At 42.7% G+C, this 27,390-nt stretch overlaps 1 protein-coding gene across 8 annotated transcripts in view; it reads left to right on the top strand.

Moving 5' to 3' along the window:
- The window catches only part of ARID1B (AT-rich interaction domain 1B), a 505,408-nt gene that overhangs the window by 471,963 nt on the left and 6,055 nt on the right, over positions 1 to 27,390 (top strand). For all 8 annotated transcript variants that reach the window (XM_066615941.1, XM_066615976.1, XM_066615949.1 and 5 more), the window contains 6 exons: positions 12,366 to 12,504; positions 13,730 to 13,902; positions 16,438 to 16,588; positions 23,606 to 23,702; positions 25,208 to 25,991; positions 26,971 to 27,101. In XM_066615941.1, coding sequence (XP_066472038.1) covers positions 12,366 to 12,504; positions 13,730 to 13,902; positions 16,438 to 16,588; positions 23,606 to 23,702; positions 25,208 to 25,991; positions 26,971 to 27,101 — 1,475 coding nt within the window. The remainder of the gene's footprint in view (positions 1 to 12,365; positions 12,505 to 13,729; positions 13,903 to 16,437; positions 16,589 to 23,605; positions 23,703 to 25,207; positions 25,992 to 26,970; positions 27,102 to 27,390) is intronic.

Consider the following 27,390-nt stretch of genomic DNA (forward strand, 5'->3'; position numbering starts at 1 on the left):
AATTGGCTCATGATCTACCTAGTGGGTCCCAACCTACAGTTTGAGATACGCTGTTCTAGAAGAATGAATGGAAGATATTTGACCAACTTGGACCATAATATTTCATGATTGTATTTCTCCAGCAGATCCTCAATACTGACCTGCCCACCACAAAATAAGGGGTGTGAAAGAACAGGTACAGCCCCCTCCAAGCATACTGTCTGCATTACATAAGTGGGGAAGATGGATTTCATGGGAACTGTTCTGAGGGATTACCAGCCTGGATCCCTGTGCCGGAAAGCCTCTGCAGTCCAGTTCTGGTTGTTCCCTCACAATTCTTATTGCCTAAGGACAGACACCATTTCCCTATTCCTGGGCCACACTGACCCACCAGGCATGTCCTTCCTAGCACTACCCACCCCTTGGTCAGTCTAGGGTAGGCAAAATAACTTACTTACTTAAAGCCAACCAGGCGTAGGGGACAAAAATTCCTATCTGACCCCCTAACAAGCAACCAGCAAGGCTTCAGATGGTGCACAAAGGGTGGGTGGGTGAGTCAGTGCAGCAGAGAACGGTGCTGAGCAGCAGCCAAGCCTTTCTTTGCTAGGTCTTCCTCTTACTTTCTGTATCCCCCAAATCGCTGCCCTGCGTTCCACCCATGTGTGCAGGGAGTGGAATCAGGCCAGAGAAGCTCCTCCCCATATTCATGAAGGAGGGGCTGTGTTATTGAATGCAGACCATTCTTTGTCCTATAGTTTGAAATCTCCCATAATAGATGCTTGAATTATCAACATGCAGTGCAGTCTTATTCTATGGATTTTACTCAGAAGTGAGTCCCACCCTATCCACAAAGCAGTACCAAAGATACCAAAAAAATCACACTAAATAGTCATGCTGAGGAAGATGGTAAAAATATCTGTGGTGTTTACGTGCACGCGAATAATAACGAGCACTGAAAACACCCTAAATCAATGAAATCCAATAATCAATTCTCTTTGCCCCTCTTAGAAAATACTGGTGATATATCTAGGCTGCTTTTTGCCAAGCTTCAACTACTATGTCTTGAAGTCCTTATAGTAGGGAGATTTCAGTGTAATTCTCTGCACATTTTTTAAAAATGCCAAGTTGGAACTATAAGGCATCATGCCCACTTTGGGAGTGTTCCGTACAGAATAATCAATCAGGATCCAGTCATGGAAGATATAAATCTATAAACAGGTTATCACACTAGAAAAAAAATATTGGATACTTATGGTTGTAAAGACATTATTCCTTTGGACATGCCATCATTTCCAGTCTACAGCTAGTTTCATGTTTGCAATATGCATGATAATTAAGGTGTTTAGCAAAAATGAGTAATTGTACAGGCTGTCCATCAAGATTTGCAGTGTTTTGGATGTTTCTACCATCTGCTTTTGCAAGAGCTGTAAGATATGCCACATTTCCTCAGGAAGTTTAGTTACTAATGTCACCTCAGTCTAGTTCAATAAGAACAATTCCAGTTGGTATCAGCTCTGACTCCTCCTGCACTGCGGAGGCAAGCCCCATTACATCTGTGAGAACCCTGCATATTTCAAGCGATTATGATGCTGGAACCGCTTAGCTTCGTGACTGTTCTATAAACAAGTAACATACAGTGCTAGGAAATTTTCCCCCAGTACTAAGCCAGTGTTTACTTCTCAGCATTTACACCTCTCTACCTTCTTAACAGTATGAAGTTGTCAGATTCCAAGTAAAAAATCTAACTTTTTTTTTAATAGCTGGTGAAGCAGAAAAATGTAGGAACCTGTACTTCTAAATGAAGATCCCAAGTTTAAGGACTGAGCTGCACTTTACAATAAGCATTTGGTCCTGCAGGTCTTTTTTTATCAATTTTTCCCCCCAAATAAATAACAGCTGGTCTGAATCAAAACCATGACTCATGGGTATTTAACACTTTCCAACCATGAAAATGTCCCCTCCCTCCCAGCTGCTGTTAGCATGGAAGGAAAGTTTCCAGTGGTGACAAGGGCCTTTTCCCTCCTTGGACTAACAGGTTTGGGTGGGCTGCAGGCAAGTTTCAGCAGGCCTGCAACACAGAAAGAAAGGGTTAAATAGCACTAACCCGGCATACCTAAATCCCAATCCTGTTTGCTTCTTCCCACCTGCTAGGTAGTTTTAACAAACAAACATGCAGGACCACACTGGGTATTTATTAATATATATAACCTTGTTCTCTCTGTCTTCATAACATTATATTTGGGTCAAAGGATGAATGAAATCTTTCTTTCCAAAATTAAAACACAACAGGGCTTAAAACCAGGAAAGGGACTGTTTTGTTTGCTGGGCAGGAGACCCTGAATAAATGATGCATCTGTGCCAGCAAAGGCTTTCCCAGCAGGAAATAACTTCAGTACATGTAATCCTGCTGAGGTATAGATTGTGCCTAATACATAGGGTCTGGGCACCTAATTGTTAGCGTTTGTTTCTTTTCAAACAGTTTATGAACCCATTGACATTGTAAACCATACAAAAGGTGGCATGTTGCAAGTTATGATAGATAATCCCACTTTGCAGTAAAGACAGGAAAACACAGTAGTTCCAGTGATTCTGCTTTCACTCCATTGAAGTACATTTAACTAGTGCAAAGTCAGTTGCTCAAATACAGTTCCCATCCTTAGGTACTGAAAAGTGGAAAAAAGTTTGTATGTTGGATTCAGTTACAACTTAGATTTTCCTCCCTTCAAAGCCACTGGTACTACTTGGGCTATAACTGAATTTCACTTTACTAGTAAAGAGGACAGCCACTAAAATTGACTACGAGAGAAAGAAATATCTTTATGCAGCACATAATGAATACGTGGAACTCCTTGCCACAGGACATCGTGATGGTACTTGGCCTAGAAGCCTTTAAAAGAGGAATGGACAGATTTATGGAAGAAAATCATAAGAACTTAAGAACACCCCCACTGGATCAGGCCAGAGGCCCATCTAGTCCAGCTTCCTGTATCTCACAGCAGCCCACCAAATGCCCCAGGGAGCACACCTGATAACAAGAGACCTGCATCCTGGTGCCCTCCCTTGCATCTGACAGAACCCATTTCTAAAATCAGGAGGTTGCACATACACATCATGGCTTGTAACCCATAATGGATTTTTCCTCCAGAAACTTGTCCAATCCCCTTTTAAAGGCATCCAGGCCAGATGCCGTCACCACATCCTGTGGCAAGGAGTTCCACAGACCAACCACACGCTGAGTAAAGAAATATTTTCTTTTGTCTGTCCTAACTCTCCCAACACTCAATTTTAGTGGATGTCCCCTGGTTCTGGTGTTACGTGAGAGTGTAAAGAGCATCTCTCTATCCACTCTGTCCATCCCCTGCATAATTTTGTATGTCTCAATCATGTCCCCCCTCAGGCGTCTCTTTTCTAGGCTGAAGAGGCCCAAACGCCGTAGCCTTTCCTCATAAGGAAGGTGCCCCAGCCCAGCAATCATGTTAGTTGCTCTCTTTTGCACAGTTTCCATTTCCACTATATCCTTTTTGAGATGTGGTGACCAGAACTGGACACAGTACTCCAGGTATTCTAAAAGGTTTGCGAGGCAAGACTTACCCTTACAGAAGCCATGCTAATTCTCCCTCAGCAAGGCTTGTTTGTCTATGTGTTTTGAGATTCTGTCTTTGATGAGGCATCCCACCATCTTACCCAGTATAGATGTTCGGCTGACTGGCCTATAGTTTCCCGGGTCCCCCCTCTTTCCCTTTAAAGATTGGCGTGATATTTGCTATCCTCCAATCCTCTGGCACTGTGGCCGTTTTGAGGGACAAGTTGCATATTTTAGTCAAGAGATCAGCAACTTCATTCTTCAATTCCTTAATAACTCTTGGGTGGATGCCATCAGGGCCCAGCGACTTATTGCTCTTTAATTTATCAATGAGGTCTGAAACATCTCTTTTAACCTCTCTCTGACTTAATTCCTTGGTCAGGAGGAGCCCAAGGTCTTCTGCCGTGAAGACAGATGCAAAGAACTCATTCAATTTCTCTGCCATCTCTAAGTCTCCTTTTATTTCCTCTTTCCCTCCCTCACCATCCAGAGGGCCAACTGCTTCTCTGGCGGGTTTCCTGCTTTAACATTTGCTTTAACATTTGCTTTAACATTTTATTTGAAGAAGCTTTTATTTTTCCCCTTAATGCATGCTGGCCTCATAGTCTCTCTTGGCCTCCCATATCACCTTCTTACATTTCTTTTGTTACAGTTTATGTTCCTTTTTATTCTCCTCATTAGGGCAAGACTTACATTTACGGAAGGAAGCTTCCTTGCCCTTTATGGCCTCTGTAAGTTGGCTGGTTAGCCATGCGGGCACCCTCCTAGACTTAGTTGAGCCCTTCTTCCTCTGCGGTATACACTTCCGCTGGGCCTCTATTACTGTTAATTTGAGCAACCTCCATGCTCTCTGTAGAGACTGGACTCTTTTTATCTTCCCTTTCAACCTCCTTCTAACCAGCCTCCTCATTTGAGGGAAGTCCGCTCGTCGGAAGTCAAGAGTTTTTGTGAGAGATTTTCCCGGTATTTTCTCCCAACGTGCATGTCGAAACGGATCGCAGCATGATCACTGTTCCCCAATGGCTCAGTAACGTTGACATCTCTAACCAGGTCCTCAATACTGCACAATATTAAATCCAGAGTCACCTGTCCTCTGGTGGGCTCCTTGACTAACTGCTCTAAGGCACAGTCATTTAGCATGTCAAGGAATCTGGTCTCCTTTTTGTGACCAAAACACAAATTGACCCAGTCAATACGAGGATAATTGAAGTCCCCCATGATTACAACCCTCCCTGATCTGTTTCCTCATTTCAAGGTCCCCTTCCGGTTTCTGGTCTGGAGGACGATAGTATGCCCCCAGTATTACATCACTCCTCAGGCCTGGTAATTTAACCCATAGAGATTCTATGGAGTCGGACCCACCTTCAATCTCTACTTTGCTGGATTCTATCCCTTCCTTAACATAAACGGCCACCCCACCTCCAACACGCCCCTGCCTGTCCCTCCTGTAGAGTTTATAGCCCAGGATTGCGGTATCCCACTGATTCTCCGCATTCCACCAGGTTTCCATTGTGCCCACTATGTCAATATTTTCCCTTGTCACCAGACATTCCAGTTCTCCCATCTTTGCTCGGAGACTTCAGGCATTTGCATAAAAGCATTTGTACATGGAATGCCCCAGGATGGGCTGCTTATTTGCTCCTTTGTCCCCACATCCTCTCATTGTGCCAAACCGTCCATCACATCCCATCACGCTACCATTCCCAATTTCTTCTCCTACTCTGTCTTTGCCTCGTTGTTCTCTAACCTCCCCATCCTCGTCCCATAGGGATAAAGAGTCCCGAACCGGATGCCCCTTGGCTCCTGTCGGCCTTCCCCCAGGGATCAGTTTAAAAGCTGCTCTGCCACCTTTTTAATGTTATGTGCCAGCAGTCTGGTTCCATTCTGGTTCAAGTGAAGCTTGTCCCTCTTGTAGAAACCCCGCTTGTCCCAAAACATTCCCCAGTGCCTAACGAATCTAAACCCCTCCTCTCTATACCACCGTCTCACCCACGCATTGAGACCCCTGATCTCCGCCTGCCTAGCTGGCCCTGCGCGTGGAACAGGTAGCACTTCAGAGAACGCTACCTTCCAGGATGCCTGGAATCCATTCCAGGCATCCATTCCAGGCTATATGATGTCTGCGTTTAGAGGGTTAAACCCACTCTCTGGGTTAGCCTATCTCTGAATGCCAGTTGCAAGGGAGTGGCCACAGAATATAGATATCTTGGCTGACTAGTGTGCTACCAGAGGCATCTGGTGAACCACTGTGAGAGTCAGGAATCTAGACTAGACATGATCCAGCAAGGCTCTTCTTATGTTCTTATGTAAAGGATAGTATTTGACAGGTCTGGCTTCAGATATCACATTACAGTGTATTTTGCATCTTCCCATCAAAAATCATGGTGGGTTAAATCAGTTATTCTAACTTCAGCTAGGGAATTATATCATAAACAGATATCTAAATGTTATTGCAATATCTTCAATGTTCAGGGCGTATATTTCATTGTGCTGTATTTTATATCTTCCCTGGTCCCTTTCAAAATTGATGCAGGGATTGAGCTGGGGAACATGAAACACAAAATAGAGTCCTAAATGTACACGCCAACAGACTGCTGGCGCATAAACGGCCACCCCACCTCCAACATGCCCCTCCCTGTCCCTCCTGTAGAGTTTATAGCCTGGGATTGCGGTATTCCACTGATTCTCCGCATTCCACCAGGTTTCCACATTCCACTTCATTCTCATGCCTTAACCTGCAAGGCAGTTATTGCATCGCAGCTTTTCTGGTCCCCACAAGAACAAATAAAGGAGTCAAGTTGGGATTCAAAGTTGAAATGTAGAATGGTGTTCTGAACGTATGTACCAACTTTCCTTCTGATATTTCCATGTTGTAGAAATTATTAAAAAGTTACAGACAAAAAAGTAGAATGTCAAATGGGCAACGTAAAGCACAGGCCTCACTTTGTTTGACCGGTAACAGATAAAGGGAGTGTTTACGATTGCATTGCACTCTATGGCCAAGAATCCTGTTACGTGATAGGACGCAAGTGGAACATACATTTGAGCATATGCCCATGTGATCCCCTTAAAAAAGGGAAGACATAAACACAGCACAGCATACAGGCGGGCCTGCCATATCCACGAATTTAGAACTGCGGATTTCAGTATCCATGGATCCCCAAACCCATGGGTTGGACCTACTTGGACTCCCCAAAGCCAGGGGCAGCACAGGTCCCCTTCCTTCTGGAGCATTACAGAGCCCTGAAACTTGCAGATTTCATTATCCGTGGGTTTCCTTATCTGCAGGGGATCCTGGAATGGAACCCCCAGGAATGATAAGAGCAGCCCTATATTTGACCCTGTATACATTCATAGTTAGAGATGCCTGCTCTTTCCAGTGCCTGTTCAATAACCCTCTCGCCTGAATGTGCTTATGCCATTTTGATGGCCCTCCATTTCCAAAGAGAGAGACTGGACTATTTTAAGTAAGGGAAGGACAGTGAATCTTGTTCAGCAGAAAGCAGATTTTTCCTGCATCAACCCAGGCCTTTATTTTTAAAGATCTAATCCTTCTTAACCTTTCTAACTTAGAAGTAAACTCCACTGAAAGCAACAGAACCTACTGCTGCAGGGTAATAGTAATATGATGATGACTGGGGGCCCAATCCGATCCAGTTTTCCAGTGCGGGTGCAGCTGTACCAATGGGGCATGTGCTGCGAGGGAGGGGCAGTCACAGAGGTCTCCTCAAGGTATGGGAACATTTGTTCCCTTCCTTCGGGGCTGCATTGCGGCTGCACCAGTGCTGGAAAGTTGGATAGTATTGGGCCGTGGGTTATCAGTGGAGTATTGGGATGCATGTGTGTAGTATTTGTTGTGGTTCATAACACTGCATCTATTTCTCCCCAGAAATCATCTGAGAAAAAATGCCAAAGTATTACCACAAGGTGTGTGTTCTGGCAGGCATCCCCGTAGTCAGTGGGATGCATGTTATCTCGTGACCATTATTAAGCTGATTGATATGCAGATTCATTCATTGTTTTTCTACTTCAACGGAGGCAACCCCTAATATTTGAGAGACTTTCATTTTCATGATGTCAGAAAAGGGCTCATTACAGCAAACTTGTAGAGCTGAGACTGCTGTAACAGAGAACACCAAGGAGCTGCTCCCTAGGTTTCCTTGGCAGCTGAGAAACGGGGGGGGGGGAGTGGTGGGGAAGAAGGCGTAAGCCAGTCATTTAATTAGTAAATCTGTAACCAAAAACCCATCTATCTTTGCTGGCAGGTGGCTGACTGAATTTCTATTATTAGCTGACAGGTGATGTCACAAAATCTGTCACGCAGCCAGCCAGGGAATCCCCAGCGGAAGATAAATGAGAAAGGGGTCTGGGTTATAAACAAAGGTGCCCTTTGATTGACCTCCATTCACTGTGGACATGTGACGCATCCCACGAAACCTTGTCAGAATTAGGGCACGGAGTTCATGCTGTGTAAATTATCTTCCCAGCCTGGCGTCTGGCTGTTAAGACTGAAGTATGTGAATGTACTTAACCTTCAGTAACCTTTCCATTGTTTACTTTAGAGTATACATTTGTAGCTTCTGGCAAAAGGTAGGGATATCCTAGAGAGCGTGTTAGGCCTCTTATTAATGGAGTTTCAAGGGGTTGCATTCTTGTTTCCTTTTTTTTAGCGTGATGAAAAAAATGGCTGGCAAGTGGAAGAGGTTTCTTTTCCTCTCGCCTCTCTCTCCTTTTTATTATTAACTGGGTATTTGAGCCACTGTAAATAAAAGGACTCTTGAAAGTATTCGTACTTGCAGGCAAATGTCATCTTGTAACACTCCAAGCAGTGCTGCAGCACATTCTGCGTGAGGACTTTATTGTTTTTATGTTAGTTATTGTTATTTCTTGTCTCAAATAGGTTCTGTAGGAGAAGGGCAGCATATAAGCTTTTCACTCTAAAACAGGGGTGCCCAAACCCCAGCCCTGGGGCCACATGCGGCCCCCAAGGCCTCTCAATGTGGCCCTCAGGGAGACCCCAGTCTCCAATGAGCCTCTGGCCCTCCAGAGATTTGTTGGAGCCCGCACTGGCCCGACGCAACTACTCTCAGCATGAGGGCGACTGTTTGACCTCTCGCATGAGCTGTGGGATGAGGGCTTCCTCCACTGCTTGCTGTTTCACATCTATGATGCAGTAGCAGCAGCAAAGGAAAGGCCAGCCTTGCTTTGTACAAGGCCTTTTATAGGCCTTGTGTTATTGCAAGACCTTCATTCATTCATATAAGTTCATCTTTAATATATTTATTTATGTATACTTATGTAAATGTATTCAAATTTTAAAGGTAAATTAATTCTTTTTTTCCCCGGCCCCCGACACAGTGTCAGAGAGATGATGTGGCCCTCCTGCCATAAACTTTGGACACCCCTGCTCTAAAAAATAAAATGTGGGAAATATTTGACTTGCTTAATTTCTTTTTGTGGGGCTGCCGTTAAAGCCACAGGAGCAAGGTCATGTTAAAGAGATGATAAGCTAAACCTTGAGGAAACATGTCTGGATCTTCTTCAACAAACAAGTAATAGACACATATTTGCAGTGTGAAACAAGATGATCTGGAAAGACTTATTATTTCGTCTCTACCAAAAACTGAGGCTGGATTTAAAGTAAAAACCAAAGCAACCAACATTTAAAGTCAAAAACAAGTCAAAAACTGTGGCAAAGTGCAGAGGAATCTAAGCATTTTACTTGTCACAGTAATTTATGTATTCAAGCGGTAATGTATGTATGTAATGTAAAATACAATGTAAAATACTGACAGCATATGTCAATAATCAGTTATTACTAGCGGTTTCCCTACAAATTCAGGGGCAATAGGAGTCTCTTGGAAAACTGAGAGTGACCACCACCTCGCAGCAGGCTTTTCCTGATTCAGAGGACAAGGGATATATTTTCATATCGGTGAAAAATGAAATTACTGGGGACTGTAAGTAGGAGCCCTAACAAGACCACAATATGATTTATTTAAGGGATCCCTGTAGAAGGTGAGGAGCATCCTCATGCCTCCCCTCCTTCCAACACAACTTTTCACTCAACACCCTACAAATTCTACTCAAAGAACAAACACTAAATTGTGTACTGCAGTCATTATTATCCAATCTTCTGGGAAGAAAGTAGGCAACAGTTTTTGCAAATTATCAACAAACTGGTACATCTTTTGGATCCTCCTGAAGCTCACTTTAATTTGGTTTTCAGTGTTAAATTGTTTGGGGAACTTTGGGCCCAATCCTATCCAACTTTCCAGCACCAATGAAGCTGTAATGCAGTCCTGAGGTAAGGGAATAAACAATCTCTTACCTTGAGGAGGCCTCCCTGACTGCCCCCACACCACAGGGTTCAGTGCAGGCCCCACTGTTACCACTGAATCAGCACTGGTAAATTGGATAGGGGTGGGCCCTTTGTCACCTCCTTTTGGGGTCTCACTTTAAGAATGACTTGTTCATCCATTTAAAACAAGAGTGGCCCTTCTTCCATAGGGAAATTGGAATTTTCCCACTGCTAACTACGCCTGGAAAATCTTCTGTACAACCGACCATGGGGTCCGACCATGTCTGGGTTCCAAAATCTGATTCCTACCCTTTTTTTTTCTGTGCAAACATTTGCTTCTCTCTTCCCGCCCCCCCATCACCTTTATCACCTCCTCCCCTTCTTCTAAACTGGCTATGTGTAGAGGATCCTGAGATAAAATTCTCCTCGCCCAACCAGTTTAGAAGAAGTGGCAGGGGAGGAATGAAGTAACAGGGACTCCTTTGATCAGAAACAGGATAATAGCAGTGGCTAAATGTTTAGGAGTGCCCCTGCAAGAGGAGGTAAGCTCATCTTCTTCTGGCTCAGTCTTCAGGGAGTTCAATCAGAAAAGAATGGGGTAGCAGCCAAGTGGAGAAGCCAGGCAGGCCCAGGTATGGTGAGTGGTTGTGGCATTCAGGGCACCTCCAGCCTGCCACTCAAAGCTGCTTCTTCACCTGGTCTCATGGGTGGAACCCCGGTGCTGAGATTGCTCTCCCCTACAGAGAATCTGTGGAACCACTAGAGCACAGAGAAAGGAATCTTCCGGTGGTGGTTCTGTCTCTCCTGACTTCCACAAAAACCTGAGCATCTTCTACTATACCATAAGACCCTTTTGTTTGGGAAAGATACTGTAAGACCCTTTTGTTTGGGGAAATGATTTGTGGCTGAATGTGATGAATCCTTTATAATAATTTCAAATTGTCATTAAAAAAGTAGATCGAAAATGCGTTATGATAATTTTGCACTTGTCTTTGGAATTTTTTTAAAAATAAAAGCTGTTGCTTGCTGTGATCCTCTACAGAAGGGACTAGCTATCAGTCTAAAATAGATAAATTATTGGAATGCACTGACCAACTATGCTCAGGCTGCAGTCCTATACACACTGCCCTGGGAGAACATCCCATTGAACACAGCGGAACTTACTTCTGAGTAGATGCATACAGGATAGCACTGGCAGGCCTCAAAATTACCTCTTCTGTATCATCACTGAGGCCTTTTTCTTCCACTCTGTATCCCGTTTTGCAGCTGCTTATTCTAGCAAGTAAGTTCAAAAATAATGACAAGTAGGTAGAAAGCTGCCTGCAGATTCACAGTTGGGTATATTGTTTTCTTTTCTCTTTTAATGCCAAATGTACTTATATGAGTATACACTGTGAGAGAGATCATTATTTAGTCCTGAAAATACTGTACTGTTCGTATTTCTTGTAAATGCTACAGGCGTGTCCTGCCAACTGTTAGTTTTTGCATTTTAGTCTGAATTAAGTTCATCTTTATTAGGGTTAAGGTAATACTAAATGTCATTTGTCCTTAATAAGTTGCCATGAGGAAAGCTTGAAATGTACTCAGTATTTGATATTTTGGTAAACAGTTTCAAATGATTCTTGGCTTCCTTTTCAGTTCTAATTTTTGTTAAATCAAAAATGATTATTAATATTTCAGCAAACACTTCCTTGACAGAGCAACTAGTTTCTTGATATACACAAAAACCTGAAATTATGCATATTTTAGGATTAATTCAGACCTATTTTCCATTGTTTGCCCCATTGTTCCTATACCACAAATCACTGAGTTCAGCTCCTACATCTCTATTTATAGTGGGTTTTTATTTTCAAGTTTAAATTTTATTTTCAAATTATTTTCAAGGAATTACTTTCAAGTTATGAAACTCCACATTAGAGAGCTCCACATTAGAGCTCCACATTAGAATAGTAGATTAGTTCTTTCTGGCTGCTTTGGTTTGGATCTGAGGTGGGGCATGATTGGTATTTTTATAGAGTGACTAGAGTGCTAGACAAAGGAAATTTGTCACATAAAATGAAAGGTTGTGTGTGTGTGTGTGTGTGTGTGTGTGTGTGTGTGTGGACACAAACTAGCCACTCTTTCCAATACTACCTTGAGTCCTGACCATCTGTAGGCTGATTTCTTAGACACAGGATAGATAGAAATTTTATAACGTATAGACCATCTCAAGTATAATTCCTAACGATTAAATGTTAGGAAGAACTTCATGGTGATACAAAATATTTGACAGTGAAACAGGTTGCCCAAGAAGGTGGTAGACACTCTGTCATTGGAGGTCTTAGACTTGATCTTTTAAAGGCCCTTCTATTATTCTAAGGTGTATTCAGACTAGTCAAAATAATTATGTGGATTTTTGAGTGTATTATGAGACACCTGGTCTTTGTCTCCAACTCTCTGCCTTTTTTTTGAAGCAAAAGAAAGCACATGCTTCATTTTTTCTTTTTTCTTTGTATTTGCCAGCTAACTCGGGTTCCCTTCAAGGTCCACAGACCCCTCAGTCTACTGGTAGCAATTCCATGACAGAAGTGCCAGGTGACCTCAAGCCTCCAACACCAGCATCTACTCCTCATGGACAGATGACACCTATGCAGGGCAGCAGGTAAGACATATTAACTTTTCTTTCCTCTTTCTTAAAGCCTTTCTGGACTTTTGGTTTGTTGTGCAATAAATAAGCACAATTGTTGCTCATTTATTTCACAAAACCCAAATACCCTATCTCTGTTTCAAAGGTGTAGCATTTTTCTGACTCAAAGTGCAATGCATGATTATTGAGAGAATGTTCTTGGTGTAGAACAGGAGTGTCCAAAGTTTTTGGCAGGAGGGCCACATCATCTCTCTGACACTGTGTCGGGGGCCGGGGAAATAAATAATTAATTTACATTTCAAATTTGAATAAATTTACATAAGTTTACATAAATGAATATATTGAAGATGAACTTATATAAATGAATCAAGGTCTTGCAATAGCTCAATGCCTATAAGAGGCCTTGCAAAAAGCAAGGCTGACCTTTCCTTAGCTGCCGCTGCTGCATCACAGTTGTGAAAGAGCAAGCAGTGGAGGGAGCTCTCATCCCACAGCTCACACGAGAGGTCAAACAGTCGCCCTCACACTGAGAGAAGTTGCGTTGGGCCAGTGTGGGCTTCAACAAATCTCCGGAGGGCCAGAGGCTCATTGGAGACTGGGGGCTCCCTGAGGGCCGCATTGAGAGGCCTTGAGGGCCGCAAGTGGCCCCCGGGCCGGGGTTTGGGCACCCCTGGTGTAGAATATGACCACATGAGTATCATAGTATCTAAGATGGTGTCCATGACATCACTGACTTTGGATGGCAGTTACTCCCATTCTTACCCACTTTCCAGCCAGGATATGAAGTTGTAGTTTGATCCTGGCTTAGCCAAACAGAGTTCAAATAAACCTGAGTTCTCTGAGTTTGTATGAAACAGGAAATCGTGATTGTTTACACAAAAATAAAAGCATAAGCTTTCACTCTCCTCCTCTTGCACATGAACAAGGGAAGTGTGTGAACCTGAGGTTTATCTGAAACAGGCCGATATTTGATCAATATTTGATTGGTCAGATATTTTTATGACAGCCAGGTGCCCAACCCTATCTATCACAGATTTTAATTACCAAAAATAGAAATTGTCTCCTCCAATTTGAAAAATATTCAACAAAACTGTTTCTATTTGCTTTAAAGGTAAAACTGACTATTTTCAAAGCAGTTTAGCTTCCTAAACTACATGGGCCACCGTGCAATCTAGTATCACAATGCATACAATTGTGTTGCAGTGACATTAATGCTTTCTTATTTTTTTCATTTTTTCAGAAATAGTTCAGTTAGCGTGCATGATCCCTTTTCAGATGTAAGTGATTCCACGTTCCCAAAGCGAAACTCCCTGACCCCAAATGCACCCTATCAACAGACAATGAATATGCCAGATATGATGGGAAGGATGCCCTATGAACCAAACAAGGACCCTTTCAGTGGGATGAGAAAAGGTACCTGCTGAGTTTTTAACTAAATTGTCCCTTCCTAGTTACAGTATTCTAGTTTCTATGCTTTTGTGTGTATTTTGGATAGTTGTTTGTACACTAACATGATCAAAAGTTATAGTAGCAGGAATAGTCTAAAAATATTTTTTTTATCCCTGAGATGTAAAATCACTTCCTGATTATCTTCTTGGCTTTTTCCCCACCTTTGATAAACTGAGATGCCATGTCAAATGGAGCAGGTGGTAGGGGTAGCATCATCAGCAAGTGTTTAATATTCACTCATCCATTTAAGAAATAGCAGTGAATTCAAAAATAACATTGTTGATACTTTCTATATGTCATAATAGCTAGGCAATGATTTCAACAAACAATTGCCTTTTTTTTAGCAAAGCGACTTGGGAAGCATACCAAGTACTTAGGTCCATTCATCTGTCTATATCAGAGGGTCTCAAACTTTGAGGGAGCTTTACTCCCTCAGTAAGTTTTTGCGGGGGAGGGGCTAGGGCAGCAACACAATCCCCAGGGTCAAGTCACTAAGGGGGACAAAGGGGGGGGTGCTTTGCACTCACGTTATGTAGGCAAGGCTGCAGCAGGCTGCAGAAGGTGCTGGGAACCCTGCACAGCACTCCCCGAGGCTTGGAACGTTCGCTAAAAGCGAGCGCAAAGCACCTCCTGCAAAACGGAAGTGATTTTTGCCCACTTTTAGCAAACATTCCAAGCGTTGGGGAGCCCTGCGCAGGGCTTTCTGCACCTCCTGTAACCTGCTACAGCACTGCCTTCTTGAAGTAAGTGCAAAGCATCCCCCCTCATCCCCCTTAGCAACGCAATCCTGGGGATGGCATCGCTGCCTCCCTCCCCTTCCGCCGCCCCTTAAAGGGCCGGGGGAAGCATTACATGAATTGGTGGGTCGCGACCCACCAGTCTGAGAACCACTGGTCTATATCATTAGTCACTCAGGGCCTAATCCTATCCATTTTTCCAGTTCTAAAGCAACTGTGCCAACAGAGTGTGGGCTGCATCCTGTGGTAGGGGAGCAGTCATAGAAGCCTCCTCAAGGTTAGGGAACATTTGTTCTCTTACTTCTGAATTGCATCGAGGTTGCATCAGAGCTGGAAAGTTGGATAGGATTGGGCCCACAGTGTATAAAAGTGGTATGCTGATCAGAGAGAGCTATAGGTGCTTCCAAGGATGGCCCCATTTATCTTCCTCAAATGGCACCCCATAAGCCATTATCATATGTATAGCTGTATCTACCCAAGTTTAGTAGCATATATGATTATAAAACAGCTGAATTATAAAATTCAGCAAAAGAATTTAGACATATAGTGGTTTAACCTTTCAATTTTCAGAAAAAATCCCACAAAATACCAGATAGGTCAGCTTCAGGTCACAAATCATATAGTGCTGAGGAAGTTCGTTGATGTAAACAGACTTGATTCAAAGCCAGTTACCTGTTGGTTTCAGTTGTTCTTGGAAAAAGCCTCTGTTTATAAGCCTCTGAAATTAAGTAAAACTTCTGATAGGAGCCAATAATTCCATCTTCCATTTCCTGCCACCTACAGATTCAGAGTCCAATCCTGAGCTCTGCGCACTGGCTTACTGCTGGCATGCACTGTCACAAATGTACCAAAAGGCATGTTTGCAGGGCTTCGCGCCGGTCCAGCACCAGAGCTAGTCCAGCACAAGCTTGTGCTGGTCTAGCACTGGTGGAAAGCTGGTGCTCCGTCACTCAGCAGTCGCCTGAACTGTGGGGCAGCAGAGAGGTAGGTTGGAGTGAGGAGAAGGTGTGCCGGGGATGGAGGAGGGTGGGACCAGTGGAGCTCAGCTCCACTTGATCCTGAACTCTGTCTCAGGCCATGTGACCTGACACGGAACTCTTTGATTCTGTGGCAGCTTCAAAGCTGCCCCATTGTGAGGCTACTTTCCTTACCCAGGAGGAGGGGACAAAGGAGCTGCCAATGGCTGTCCAGTTGTGCTCAGGATATCACAGCAGCCATTTTCAGTGCTGCTGCAGCCCTGTGCTCCAGGCAGCTCAGAATTGGGCTGACCATCATTTGACACAACGCTGCTGTTATTTGGACCTGCAGGGAGGGTTGATGACCTAAATATCACTCAGTTGTTGAATCCTTTGAGCATTACAGGATACAGGGCTGGTGCTTTCCTCTTGCAATTGCTTAAACTTTTTATTCAAATCTGAGATTTGTAAAAGGAGATGTGGTTGGATTTCAACTCTGGGTCTTGGTATAGTCATCTACTAGCTGTGTAACTAGTCATGTGCACTTGGCAACCAAATTGTATCCATGTTTCGGTATCTGTTTTTTGTAGTCCATTGTACATAGTTGATATTCTGACAAATTGCAATTAGCACCAGTGCCGATTTATACACCACCTTTGCTCTCATATTATTTGTCTGATAATAATCTCTTTGGCAAGATTAGGTCTCTAGCCTTCAGTTAAATGATGTCATTTCATGCTTCCTGCAAAAGCATTTTTAAAATAACATTTTTAATTTGTGCTGCTTTTTTTTTTTTCTTTTTGTAGTGCCTGGAAACAGTGAATCTTTCATGACTCCTGGACAAATGCCCAACAGTGGAATGCAGGACATGTATAACCAGACTCCCTCTGGAGCAATGTCCAACATGGGTATAGGACAGCGCCAGCAGTTTCCCTATGGAAGTGGTTATGACCGGAGGTAAGTGGCACCAGGGACTTCAAAAGGCTGTTAAGGAACAGGGTCCTGACCTGGTCTCCCTCCTTCCAATTGCATTCTTCAAATTGACTACTCCACACCACCAAGGAATCAGGAATCAGTGATTGAAACCAGTCACTAGACAGAGTCTGTTTTTTGCAGGAATTAGTCAATGGAGGGAGGCTAGCTGGTTTCCAGCTGGCCATGTTTGATGGTTACTTCTTTTAGGCTGCTGTGATGGGTGAAAATATTGCTGAGCAAAAATGGAAAGGTGCTACGTGTGAATGCTTTTGCTCCCACAAAATGCAGTGACTGTTCACACAGTCACACAGGGGAGGGGTGGGTGTTGGAAGGAGGATGAATGTATCCCTGTCATCAAATCAACAAGCCCCCTGACTCCAATCCAGTAATGCAGGGTTGACTAGTTGGGGGAAAAATGGGAAATAGAGATATGTATTCGGATGCATCTCTGCACCAGATGGGTCCCTTTGAAGCTAATCCACTGCACATGCAAATATGGATGACATCCATCAGCACAGTATTACTTTCGGTAGCTTTCATATTTGAATGTACCTTGGATGAACATCCATTCCAACTGCAGGTGTGCATCACTTAACCATTAGGTCATTAAAGGATCATTCAGCCCAATTTATTGCCTTTGTTGTGTAAACAGACACTCTGGCTGTGCAGGCTACTGGAAACTGATTGTCTCATCTCTGTATTTAGAACCTCTTCCTTGTGTAAACAGACACTCTGCTGCAGGCTATGGGAGACCTAACTGCCTCATTAAGAGCCTCTTTGCTGTGCTTTGTTCACCTTGTTATATGCTGTCCATTTTTAGGCAGATGGTCATTAAGTGAAGCACATGTATAACTACATGTGATTACAGCTAGCATGATGCAAAAGTCTTGTCCTCCAGTGCTGCCAGACAAAAATATTGCCAGTCTAACATGGCAAAACAGAGTGCATCAACCAGTTTGTCAAGTGAACAGGAATGTGTTCCTCTTTCAGAATGAGAATGAAGGGAGGGTTTTGTTTACCCTCAGATTCATTGTCAAAACCCTCAGTTTATTGTCAGATTCAATTGGCTACATGGCACTGTGACAGCATCATGTTCATTACATGATTTCCACTTGGTTGGGATGACACAACAAAGAAGCTGTTTCATATTTTTAAAAAGAATTTGAACCAAAGCAGCATCAGAGGAGAGCGGTGGCCACAAAGAAGCCCAAAAAAGTGGATTTTTCCACAAGAAAATTCCTTCAAAACAGCCATGTGTATAGTGAAAAGCAAAACTTCATGAAAAGTTCATACTGATACTGAAAATGACATCTTTTCTTTCTGTATTCAAATAAAAAGGAAGCTTACAGGTTGAATCTCATTATTTGCAGGGTTCCCAGAGTTCATGTGGATGGCAAAAATCATCCATTTAAAGCAAATCCATTAAAAAACAATGTCCTTTTGCTCAACTATTTAAAAACAGCCTGGCTGACCTTTGTAATGCAGCAGGCAGATAATCAGTCTCTCTCCAGGTATTTAGAAAGCCTTCACTCATAGCTGCAATGTGGGAAAGAATGGAGGAGGTGGTGACTTCCACTTAGCAGCATTCCTTCACATACTCAGGGGGAAGGGAGGAGTCAACTCTGAGTAAAGCCTGGAGAGAGAATGATTGATGATTGTCTGACAGCTGCCCTCTCCAACATTAACAAGGCTATAGTTAAATGACTTTTTTCCTTTAGTTGAAAGGGCCCTTCTCATCTGAGATGAGATGAAACTGTGGGTGAAAAATCCATGGATAATTAGGTTATACCTGTACATTTTTCAGGCTGTGTTTTGCTCTGTGTTTGGGTAGTATGTGCTTCCTGGCTAAATATTATCTCTGCATTCTTGTAGTGTAACTAGGAATATGACCCTGTTGGCATTTCTGTTCAATAGCTGAAGGAACTGCTTTATTAATTATTGTCATGAAGCCTTGACAAAGAAGCACTTACGAAAGAAAAGCATTGGATGGAAGCAGAAAAGAGCACTGCGAAGGACAACTGAACATCAAAATATGTTTCAGACCTCGAACAAAGAAATAGGTGTTATGCTCCATTCATTTACTAGATCAGGGGTGTCATAAGAACATAAGAATAGCCCCACTGGATCAGGCCATAGGCCCATCTAGTCCAGCTTCCTGTATCTCACAGCGGCCCACCAAATGCCCCAGGGAGCACACCAGATAACAAGAGACCTCATCCTGGTGCCCTCCCTTGCATCTGGCATTCTGACATAACCCATTTCTAAAATCAGGAGGTTGTGCATACACATCATGGCTTGTACCCCATAATGGATTTTTCCTCCAGAAACTTGTCCAATCCCCTTTTAAAGGCGTCTAGGCTAGACGCCAGCACCACATCCTGTGGCAAGGAGTTCCACAGACCGACCACACGCTGAGTAAAGAAATATTTTTTGTCTGTCTTAACCCGCCCAACACTCAATTTTAGTGGATGTCCCCTGGTTCTGATATTATGTGAGAGTGTAAAGAGCATCATCCTATCCACTCTGTCCATCCCCTGCATAATTTTGTATGTCTCAATCATGTCCCCCCTCAGGCGTCTCTTTTCTAGGCTGAAGAGGCCCAAACGCCGTAGCCTTTCCTCATAAGGAAGGTGCCCCAGCCCCGTAATCATCTTAGTCGCTCTCTTTTGCACCTTTTCCATTTCCACTATGTCTTTTTTGAGATGCGGCGACCAGAACTGGACACAATACTCCAGGTGTGGCCTTACCATAGATTTGTACAACGGCATTATAATACTAGCCGTTTTGTTCTCAATACCCTTCCTAATGATCCCAAGCATAGAATTGGCCTTCTTCACTGCCGCCGCACATTGGGTCGACACTTTCATCCACCTGTCCACCACCACCCCAAGATCTCTCTCCTGATCTGTCACAGACAGCTCAGAACCCATCAGCCTATATCTAAAGTTTTGATTTTTTGCCCCAATGTGCATGACCTTACACTTACTGACATTGAAGCGCATCTGCCATTTTGCTGCCCATTCTGCCAGTCTGGAGAGATCCTTCTGGAGCTCCTCACAATCACTTCTGGTCTTCAAAACTCATTTCATCCTGGGGGCCACATTTTTTCATGGCACCTGCTGAGGGCCGAACTCCAGGTGTGGCACCTGGAAGTGACCTGAACACAGGAAGTGATGTCACTTGTGACATCACTTCCTGTTTTTTAAAAAAGATGAGGCTTCCCCCACACTCTGCTACCTCACCCCACACCAGACCCCATTCTACCACCAAGCATCCCCTGCCCTTCAGCCAGCCAAGCCTCCCAGTCGCCCCCCCAGGCCCCACCTACCTGCCACTAGTCAGGGCCAGGGAAGCCACACACAGCGGCTCCTGCTCCCAGATCCCCTCTGGCCATGACCAAAGCTCGGGAGAGACCTTATCTTTGACACCTGCAGGCCTTATCTTTGACACCCCTGTACTAGATGGTTCTACAACAAACAGCCCAATCCTACCTAAATCTCTATGTGGATTTTCTGCTGGGGTTTTTGCAGAGATAAGCCTCAGTAGTTGCTATGGGATATATCACTGGTGCAGGTCTGTGTTGATCCATGAAGATCAGGCCCAGGGAGGGGGGTTAGGATTTGGCCAGTACTGCTGCCAAATCAGCCCCCTTCCTGGGCTTGATCCACCCACTCCCCTGCCCTGCTCTATCCTTTTCCGTCTCCCTCCAAACCCCTGTACAGGCTTACCTGCTTCAGTGGGTCTTTGTGGATCTGCTCACACACAGGAGGTCACTCCAGCCTTCCCACCTACAAGACTGCAGGGCACACCAGCAGAAAATGCTTTGCAACTGCTGTAGAGCAGCTTCTGCCAGTGAAGTGCTAGTTATGCCAGTAGAGGGGGATAGGATTGGGCCATCAGTCTGTTCAAGCTTCTTTAGCTATTGTTAATACCTTTCCCTCCCCACACACAAAAAAAAGCCCTACTGAAATTCTGTTAGAAATTCTTTTGTTAGAGATTCTTTAACACTTTGCATGGGCTTGTGACCTACCAGTGGGTGGTGGCCCACACTTTGGGAAAGCCTGATTTAATCTGTTTGAAATATCTATGTTAACCGGATAATATGAAACCTTAAGGAAACCTTAAGGGCTACTGGACAGAAGATACTATTTAACTCTATTCATTTTACTGGAACTTGTGCAGATCCCAGGCCTAAGCTCCTTTGAGTTCAGTGGAGGTTGCGCAGCAGTGCTTTTGAAGTGTTTGGTGTAGCATTTCAAAAATTTGCAAGAGCTTGGTATGCAGCTTATTTCATTTTTGGACTATAACAATGAATTCATTTTGAGCTTGTAAAAGACATTGAATTACAAAAGACCTTTTATAAAATACTTCCAAAGAACTACACAAAAATACAAAGTCACTATTCTACCTGGTATCAGTGCAGAGTATTCTTTGCAAGCTCAATACAATTTGGGTATTAAGGTTACTTTTAAACTCCACACACTTGAGTTTTTCCCCATCTTCTTTTGGTTGTGAAATTATATAGATAAATGAATCTAATAATTTCTGAAAAGTATAGCTTAACCTTTCTGAAACTCTATAGCCACTAATATTCTACGTATATGCATCTCCTCAGTTCCAAAAGTCACCCTATTTAGGCACAGACTCTTCTCATCAAAGTGTCTGCTCCCGAAGTAAGCTGGAGACCTTTTTGTTCACCTTTGTTGTTCACCTTTTTTCACCAACAAAAAAAGTTGTTCACCTTTTTTCTCAGCCCTCAAACGGTTCCCTCCCCCCATTCTAGAAACTCCTGTACTTACTGTGATATTCAGAAGTATACAACATAGGTATACTTTGTGGAAGTATATAGAATCACTTTATATGCTTCTGGCCAAATTTTTTTTTCCTTTAAATTATTTCTAGCTTACTTTTCAATCCTGTCAGAGTCCCAAGCAGGGTACAATTAAAACATTTTGACAATACAAAAAAAAATTCAAGCATTGACAAAATGAAATGAAGAGCCAGCCAGCATTAAAACAAAAGCTCTCTAAAGTCCCAGGTAGCAAAACAGCCATTGAAATGGCAAGGTACGGAAGGGATGGGAGACAACCTAAAAATCAACCCACACTCTCTTCTTTCTGATACTGAGCTTTGAATTCAGACAGCCTAATATCAAACTTTCTCATTTGGGGTTTTCTTACATACTTAAGTATTATTACATACTTACCACCAGCATCATTACAGTACACATGGTACTGTAAACAGTTACATAGGCAAACTGGGCAGCACTGGCTCTCAGTGAGCTTACAGATGATGGAAAAATAACAGAGGGAGAGAGCAACAAAGAAGAATACAAGTAGCTGCAATAAAAATGGAGAATGAAGGTTGAAGGGATAAACCATAGGCCACATAGGGTCAGTGCATTTTGAAGAAGGATTTGAAGGAAGGGAGAGAGATGGCCCACTACTGTCAGCCTTGCCTGGCAGTGGCTTTCAGACAAGGTCTTTTATGTCTGAGACCAAGTTAACTAGAAATACAGAGTATGAACCAGTGGCCTGATGTATTCAGAGCATGTGTTCTTCTGTCACACAGTCACATACTCCTCCCTCTCCCATAGCAATATCTTACACATTCAACATAAAGAAATACTTCATATTAGCAGCATACCCCAGCTTTACCAGTCAAGCATCCTAAATAAATCAAGGAAAGCAAGTTCATCCTGTTATGTCTTGAGTACTAATATTACTTATAAATTATAAGTATAATTATACTTATTTATTACTATATAATTATATATTATTATAATATAATACAATAATAATATAATTATATATAATTATATAATATAATAATATTATAATATATATTATTATTATATTATTATAAGTATAAGTAAATTACTTATAAATTATAATATTACTTATAAATATTACTACTTATTAACTATGACTTGTATCCTTAGACTACCTCCAACAGCAGGATAACCTGGATCAGCAAACGGTGCTATTACTATGATTTGCAGTCAATCCTAAATGTGTTATTTATTTTTTTCTAAATTAAAGCATGATCTCACAAACTATCTGAAACTGAATAGTTTAGATCTGATGTTGTCATAACGGATGGCAGCGTTCTCTCCAGTTGAAATCTGCCAGCAACCTTAGGGTCAGTGAGTTACTCTGTGTGTGTTTATTTTTAATGTTATTTGTGGCACAACTACTCTCATTGTTGCATTGTATGGTCCATTTCAATAACAAATGTCACTTAAAATTCTACTTTTTTAAAATGTTGCATTTCTGGATGAAATATCCTCTACAAATATTCTCTCTTTGCTTCTCTGTATGGCAATTTTTGTGTGAATCAAGCACAGAAACAATTTCAGCCACTCTGCTGGATTTGTTCTTATCTGCTATGGGATGGCAAACAAATTTGGCTTCACAGCTTGGAATAGCTCAGATATTGTCAAATAAAGTGATCTTGCACCACACATGATAGAGTGCAGGCCTGCGTCTTGGGTTTACATGTGTGTCCCCCCAGCATAAATACAAAGGCACAAGTCATCTGGAAGTGCAAGCATACAAACAGGAGTTTCACTCAGTTGCCATCATCCTTTCAACTTCCATAAAAGATTAAAGGAAAGCTTGTGTGAATCTCATGTGCTTCCAGGTGCCACATGTTATGTCCTACCTACAGGGACAGGTATATTTTGTCCCAAAACCTGGGCCTGTTTCCCCTGCATCAAGAAAGTTCTTTCATTCAGAGTCTTCATGGACCCATAGAGATGGTTGAAATGGATTCTAAAGTGGACATCGTTCATTAACTGAAACAAATAGAACTGCATTAGTGTCAATAATCTTGCAAAATTCACATCACTTCTGTCTGAAAACACATTTTGGTACAGGTATCATATGCAGTGAGGGAAGATTCTGTGGAGAGCTTTAAGGTTTCTTATAAACAGCTGTCGGATTCAATTGACTTGGGAGATCATCAGTTCTAACTAGTTGCTCATATTCATCATTGCAGGCATGAACCATACGGGCAGCAATATCCAGGGCAAGCACCTCCTTCAGGACAACCACCCTATGGAGGACACCAACCTGGAATGTTTCCACAGCAGCAGGTAAATACCTATTCCCTTTACAGAAGTCAATCAAGAGATTCACAGTATTCATTCATATGGATGTTTTAATATGCTTAAAAGTGTGTTTTTTTAAGATGTCAGAAGAACTTGCACTTCCTGAACAGTATAACAAGCTACAAAGTTCATATAGAAAGGGCAGGAGGTCTGGTCTAGAGGGTAGAGCCTCCGTCTGCCTGAAGATAACATCCACAAGGTCGCCAGTTCGAGGCCACCGGCACCGTGCGACCTTGGAGCAGCTGACAAGCTGAAGCCGAGCAATTCCATCTGCTCTGAGCGTGGGAGGATGGAGGCCAGAATGTGAAGCCAGATCGGAATGAAACACCTTGAATGTAGTCGTTCTTGAAAGAAAGAACCTTCTTTGAAACTGTAAAAATCCCTATTTAATAATAAAGCCTGCCTATGTAAACCGCCTTGAATAAAGTCTTGAATAAAGACCAAGAAAGGCGGTATATAAATACCTGTTATTATTATTATTATTATTCATATAGATAATTTTTCAGCTTTCTCTGTGTTAAGCAAATATCTAAATGCCTTAGGGCTCAATCCTATACTTATCTAGGGCTGGTGCTGGGTGCCATAAATGTGCCGTAAAGCACCTGGAGAGTAGGTCAGGAGCACTAGTCAGGAGGCGGGCCCAACACTGCAGAATGAGAACGTCCTGCCATTGGGGGTAAATGAAACCACCGGGCAGTGGTGCAGTCTTTGAGGGGCAAAGGGAGGGTGGGACAGGGGAAACCGGTGCAGGAGCGGGGTGGAACCAGATCCTGAACTCTGTGAGAGGCCGGAAGGCCTGACATAGAGGCTCTTGAGTCTGTGCCAGCAAAATAGCCAGTGCAGACGTGAGAAGACCCATTGCTGGGGCCGGGGCTTTCCTCGGTGGAAGGGGACAAAAAGGGGACAAAAGTCCCCTTCCCCCAAGGAGACTCCCGGTGACTATCCAGTACCTGCTGGATACAGTGGTAGCAGCTTTGATGCCGCTGCTCCAGTGGGTACCAGGAAGCATAGGATTGGACTGTTAGCCAATTAAAAAAGGTTGGTTTTTTTTCAAACTTCAGAATGCCCTGCACACACACAAAAAACAACAACTCTAAAACAATTCACCTCTGGGTGGAGAACTAACATGAGAAATATTAGCCTAAGACTAATTTCCTTTAAAAGTAAAGTTTTAAGTACATCAGAACAGTCTCCTAAAATGAAAGGGCTATATCTGTTATAACAACAAGCATTTTTAGCCTTTAAACTCATCATTCTATATAGTTCTAGGTTGCTACAGCTGGAAGACAAAGTTTCTTCTAATAGTTGTATATTTATTAGAATAATTAAAGCATAACTATGTGCCTTATCAAAATGATAATGAAAGTACAAGGCAATAATTGCATCAAAATCTGAATGGTACATGGTCTGAAATTATTTTCTGCACTAGAAAATGAAAAATAATTTCCTTGTTTTTTTTAAACCTAACCAATCTTGGTGTTCCTTTTCAGAACTACAAACGCCATATGGATGGCATGTATGGGCCTCCAGCAAAACGCCATGAAGGAGAAATGTTCAATATGCAGTATGGCAACCAACAGCAGGATATGTTTAATCAGTACAGTAGTGCTTACTCTGGACCAGACAGGAGGCCCATGCAGGGGCAATATCCATATCCTTATAACAGGGAGAGAATGCAGGGTCCAGGACAAATGCAGCAACATGGAATACCTCCTCAAATGATTGGTGGTCCTATGCAGTCATCAGCCTCGAGTGAAGGCTCTCAACAGAACATGTGGCCCACAAGAAATGATATACCTTACCCTTATCAAAATAGGCAAGGTCCAGGAGGCCCTGCCCAAGCCCCACCTTACCCAGGGATGAACCGCACTGAAGATATGATGGTACCTGACCAGAGGATAAACCACGAAAGTCAGTGGCCTTCTCATGTCAACCAGCGTCAGGCTTCTTACATGTCACCTTCTGCCTCCATGCAGCCTATCACTCGACCTCCTCAGTCATCCTACCAGACACCACCATCAATGCCAAATCACATCTCTCGTGCACCTAGTCCTGCATCTTTCCCAAGATCCCACGAAAACCGTATGTCTCCAAGCAAATCCCCTTTCCTGCCCTCCATGAAGATGCCGAAAGTCATGCCCACTGTTCCACAAGTTGCAGGTCCTCCAACCCAGCCACCACCAATTAGGCGGGAAATAACTTTTCCTCCAGGCTCTGTAGAAGCATCCCAACCAGTCTTGAAACCAAGACGAAAGATTACCTCAAAAGATATTGGTAAGGGCCATGTTATTGATGTAATATGCAAGAGAATCTTCCTTTTCATTATAATTTTTTAAATTTCATATTACCTTGCTTTGAAAAATTAGCTCTGCTAAATTAACATGGTGTCCAAAATGGTTTTTTATCAGGAAAAGTCATGTTATGGGAGCAAGTTTTGCCCCATCGATTATTCTAATTGCAGTAATATCTTCTATAATACTGTGGATATGTACCTAGAAAACAGAAAATATGCCACAGCTGATATTTCAGCTTCTATACTCTTTATGGCCACTATGCCCTTTCCTCCAAAAGCCTATAAAGGCTACCTTGAATTTCCTACTATTTGGGACAGAGAAAAATGTACCAGGTATTTTTTGGTGTATCAATTTTGCTTTACATATTGCAGACGTACAGGCTGAGCAAGCACTGTGAGAATACAGAAGCAAGCCAGTGGCTTGACAAAAGAGTAATGTCCATATAGCAATCCAAAATCCAGACTGCAGAATTCAAACAGATGTTTTCCAGCTACTCTAATAGTTCCTCAGACTGTGCAAAAAGTGGTTCAACTGGGACTATGCGAAATAGGTGTGATATAATCATATGTGCACATTCCTGAAGAGAAAGGGCGTCCAGTAGCCTTATCAACAAAGCACTTCTTGGCCCCATCACCTGGTAACCTCGAGATGCCATTTGTAGATCAGCATATGAAGGTTTCTGCAATTTGCTTTTTTTTGTATTGCTGTCTTCAAGCAGTTAAAACAGCAGCATGGCTCTTTTATGCTAAATATATATCATTTTACCTATTACAACACGATTAATCCTCATTTGAGGAAATTATCATGAATGGGCTTAAAAACACTGAGCACAACAAGGAAACCATAATTCATACCCTAAACTGAAATGCAAGCATTCATTGTTAATACTGATTCAAAGTCCACATGCCATCTTATCTGGACAGCATCCATGTTAAATTCTTTCTTTGTTTATTTTCTAGTGACTCCTGAGGCCTGGCGAGTGATGATGTCTCTTAAATCAGGCCTTCTCGCTGAAAGTACTTGGGCATTAGACACTATCAATATTCTTCTGTATGATGACAGTACTGTTACTACTTTCAATCTCTCTCAGGTAGGTAAACCATCCTTTCCCAAAACTTACTAATACAAAATGTCCTGGTCAAGAGGTACTCAAGTGATTTACCCTTAAAATTACATAAATACCTGTTAAAATTCTTGTATAATTCCAAATTCAGCATGTATGATACAGATAGCTTTCAGTAACCAGGAAGAACTCAAGAATGCCTTGGTTGGAGTAAATTTTAACACGAAAGGATGTTGAATATGTCAAGCACTAATAAAACATTTTAAGAGATCATGGCTGGCATGAAAGCTGCCTTGGACACCACAGATGTCTTGAC

This window comes from Tiliqua scincoides, chromosome 1 (genome assembly GCF_035046505.1).
Source record: "Tiliqua scincoides isolate rTilSci1 chromosome 1, rTilSci1.hap2, whole genome shotgun sequence".
NCBI classification, from domain to species: Eukaryota; Metazoa; Chordata; class Lepidosauria; order Squamata; family Scincidae; genus Tiliqua; species Tiliqua scincoides.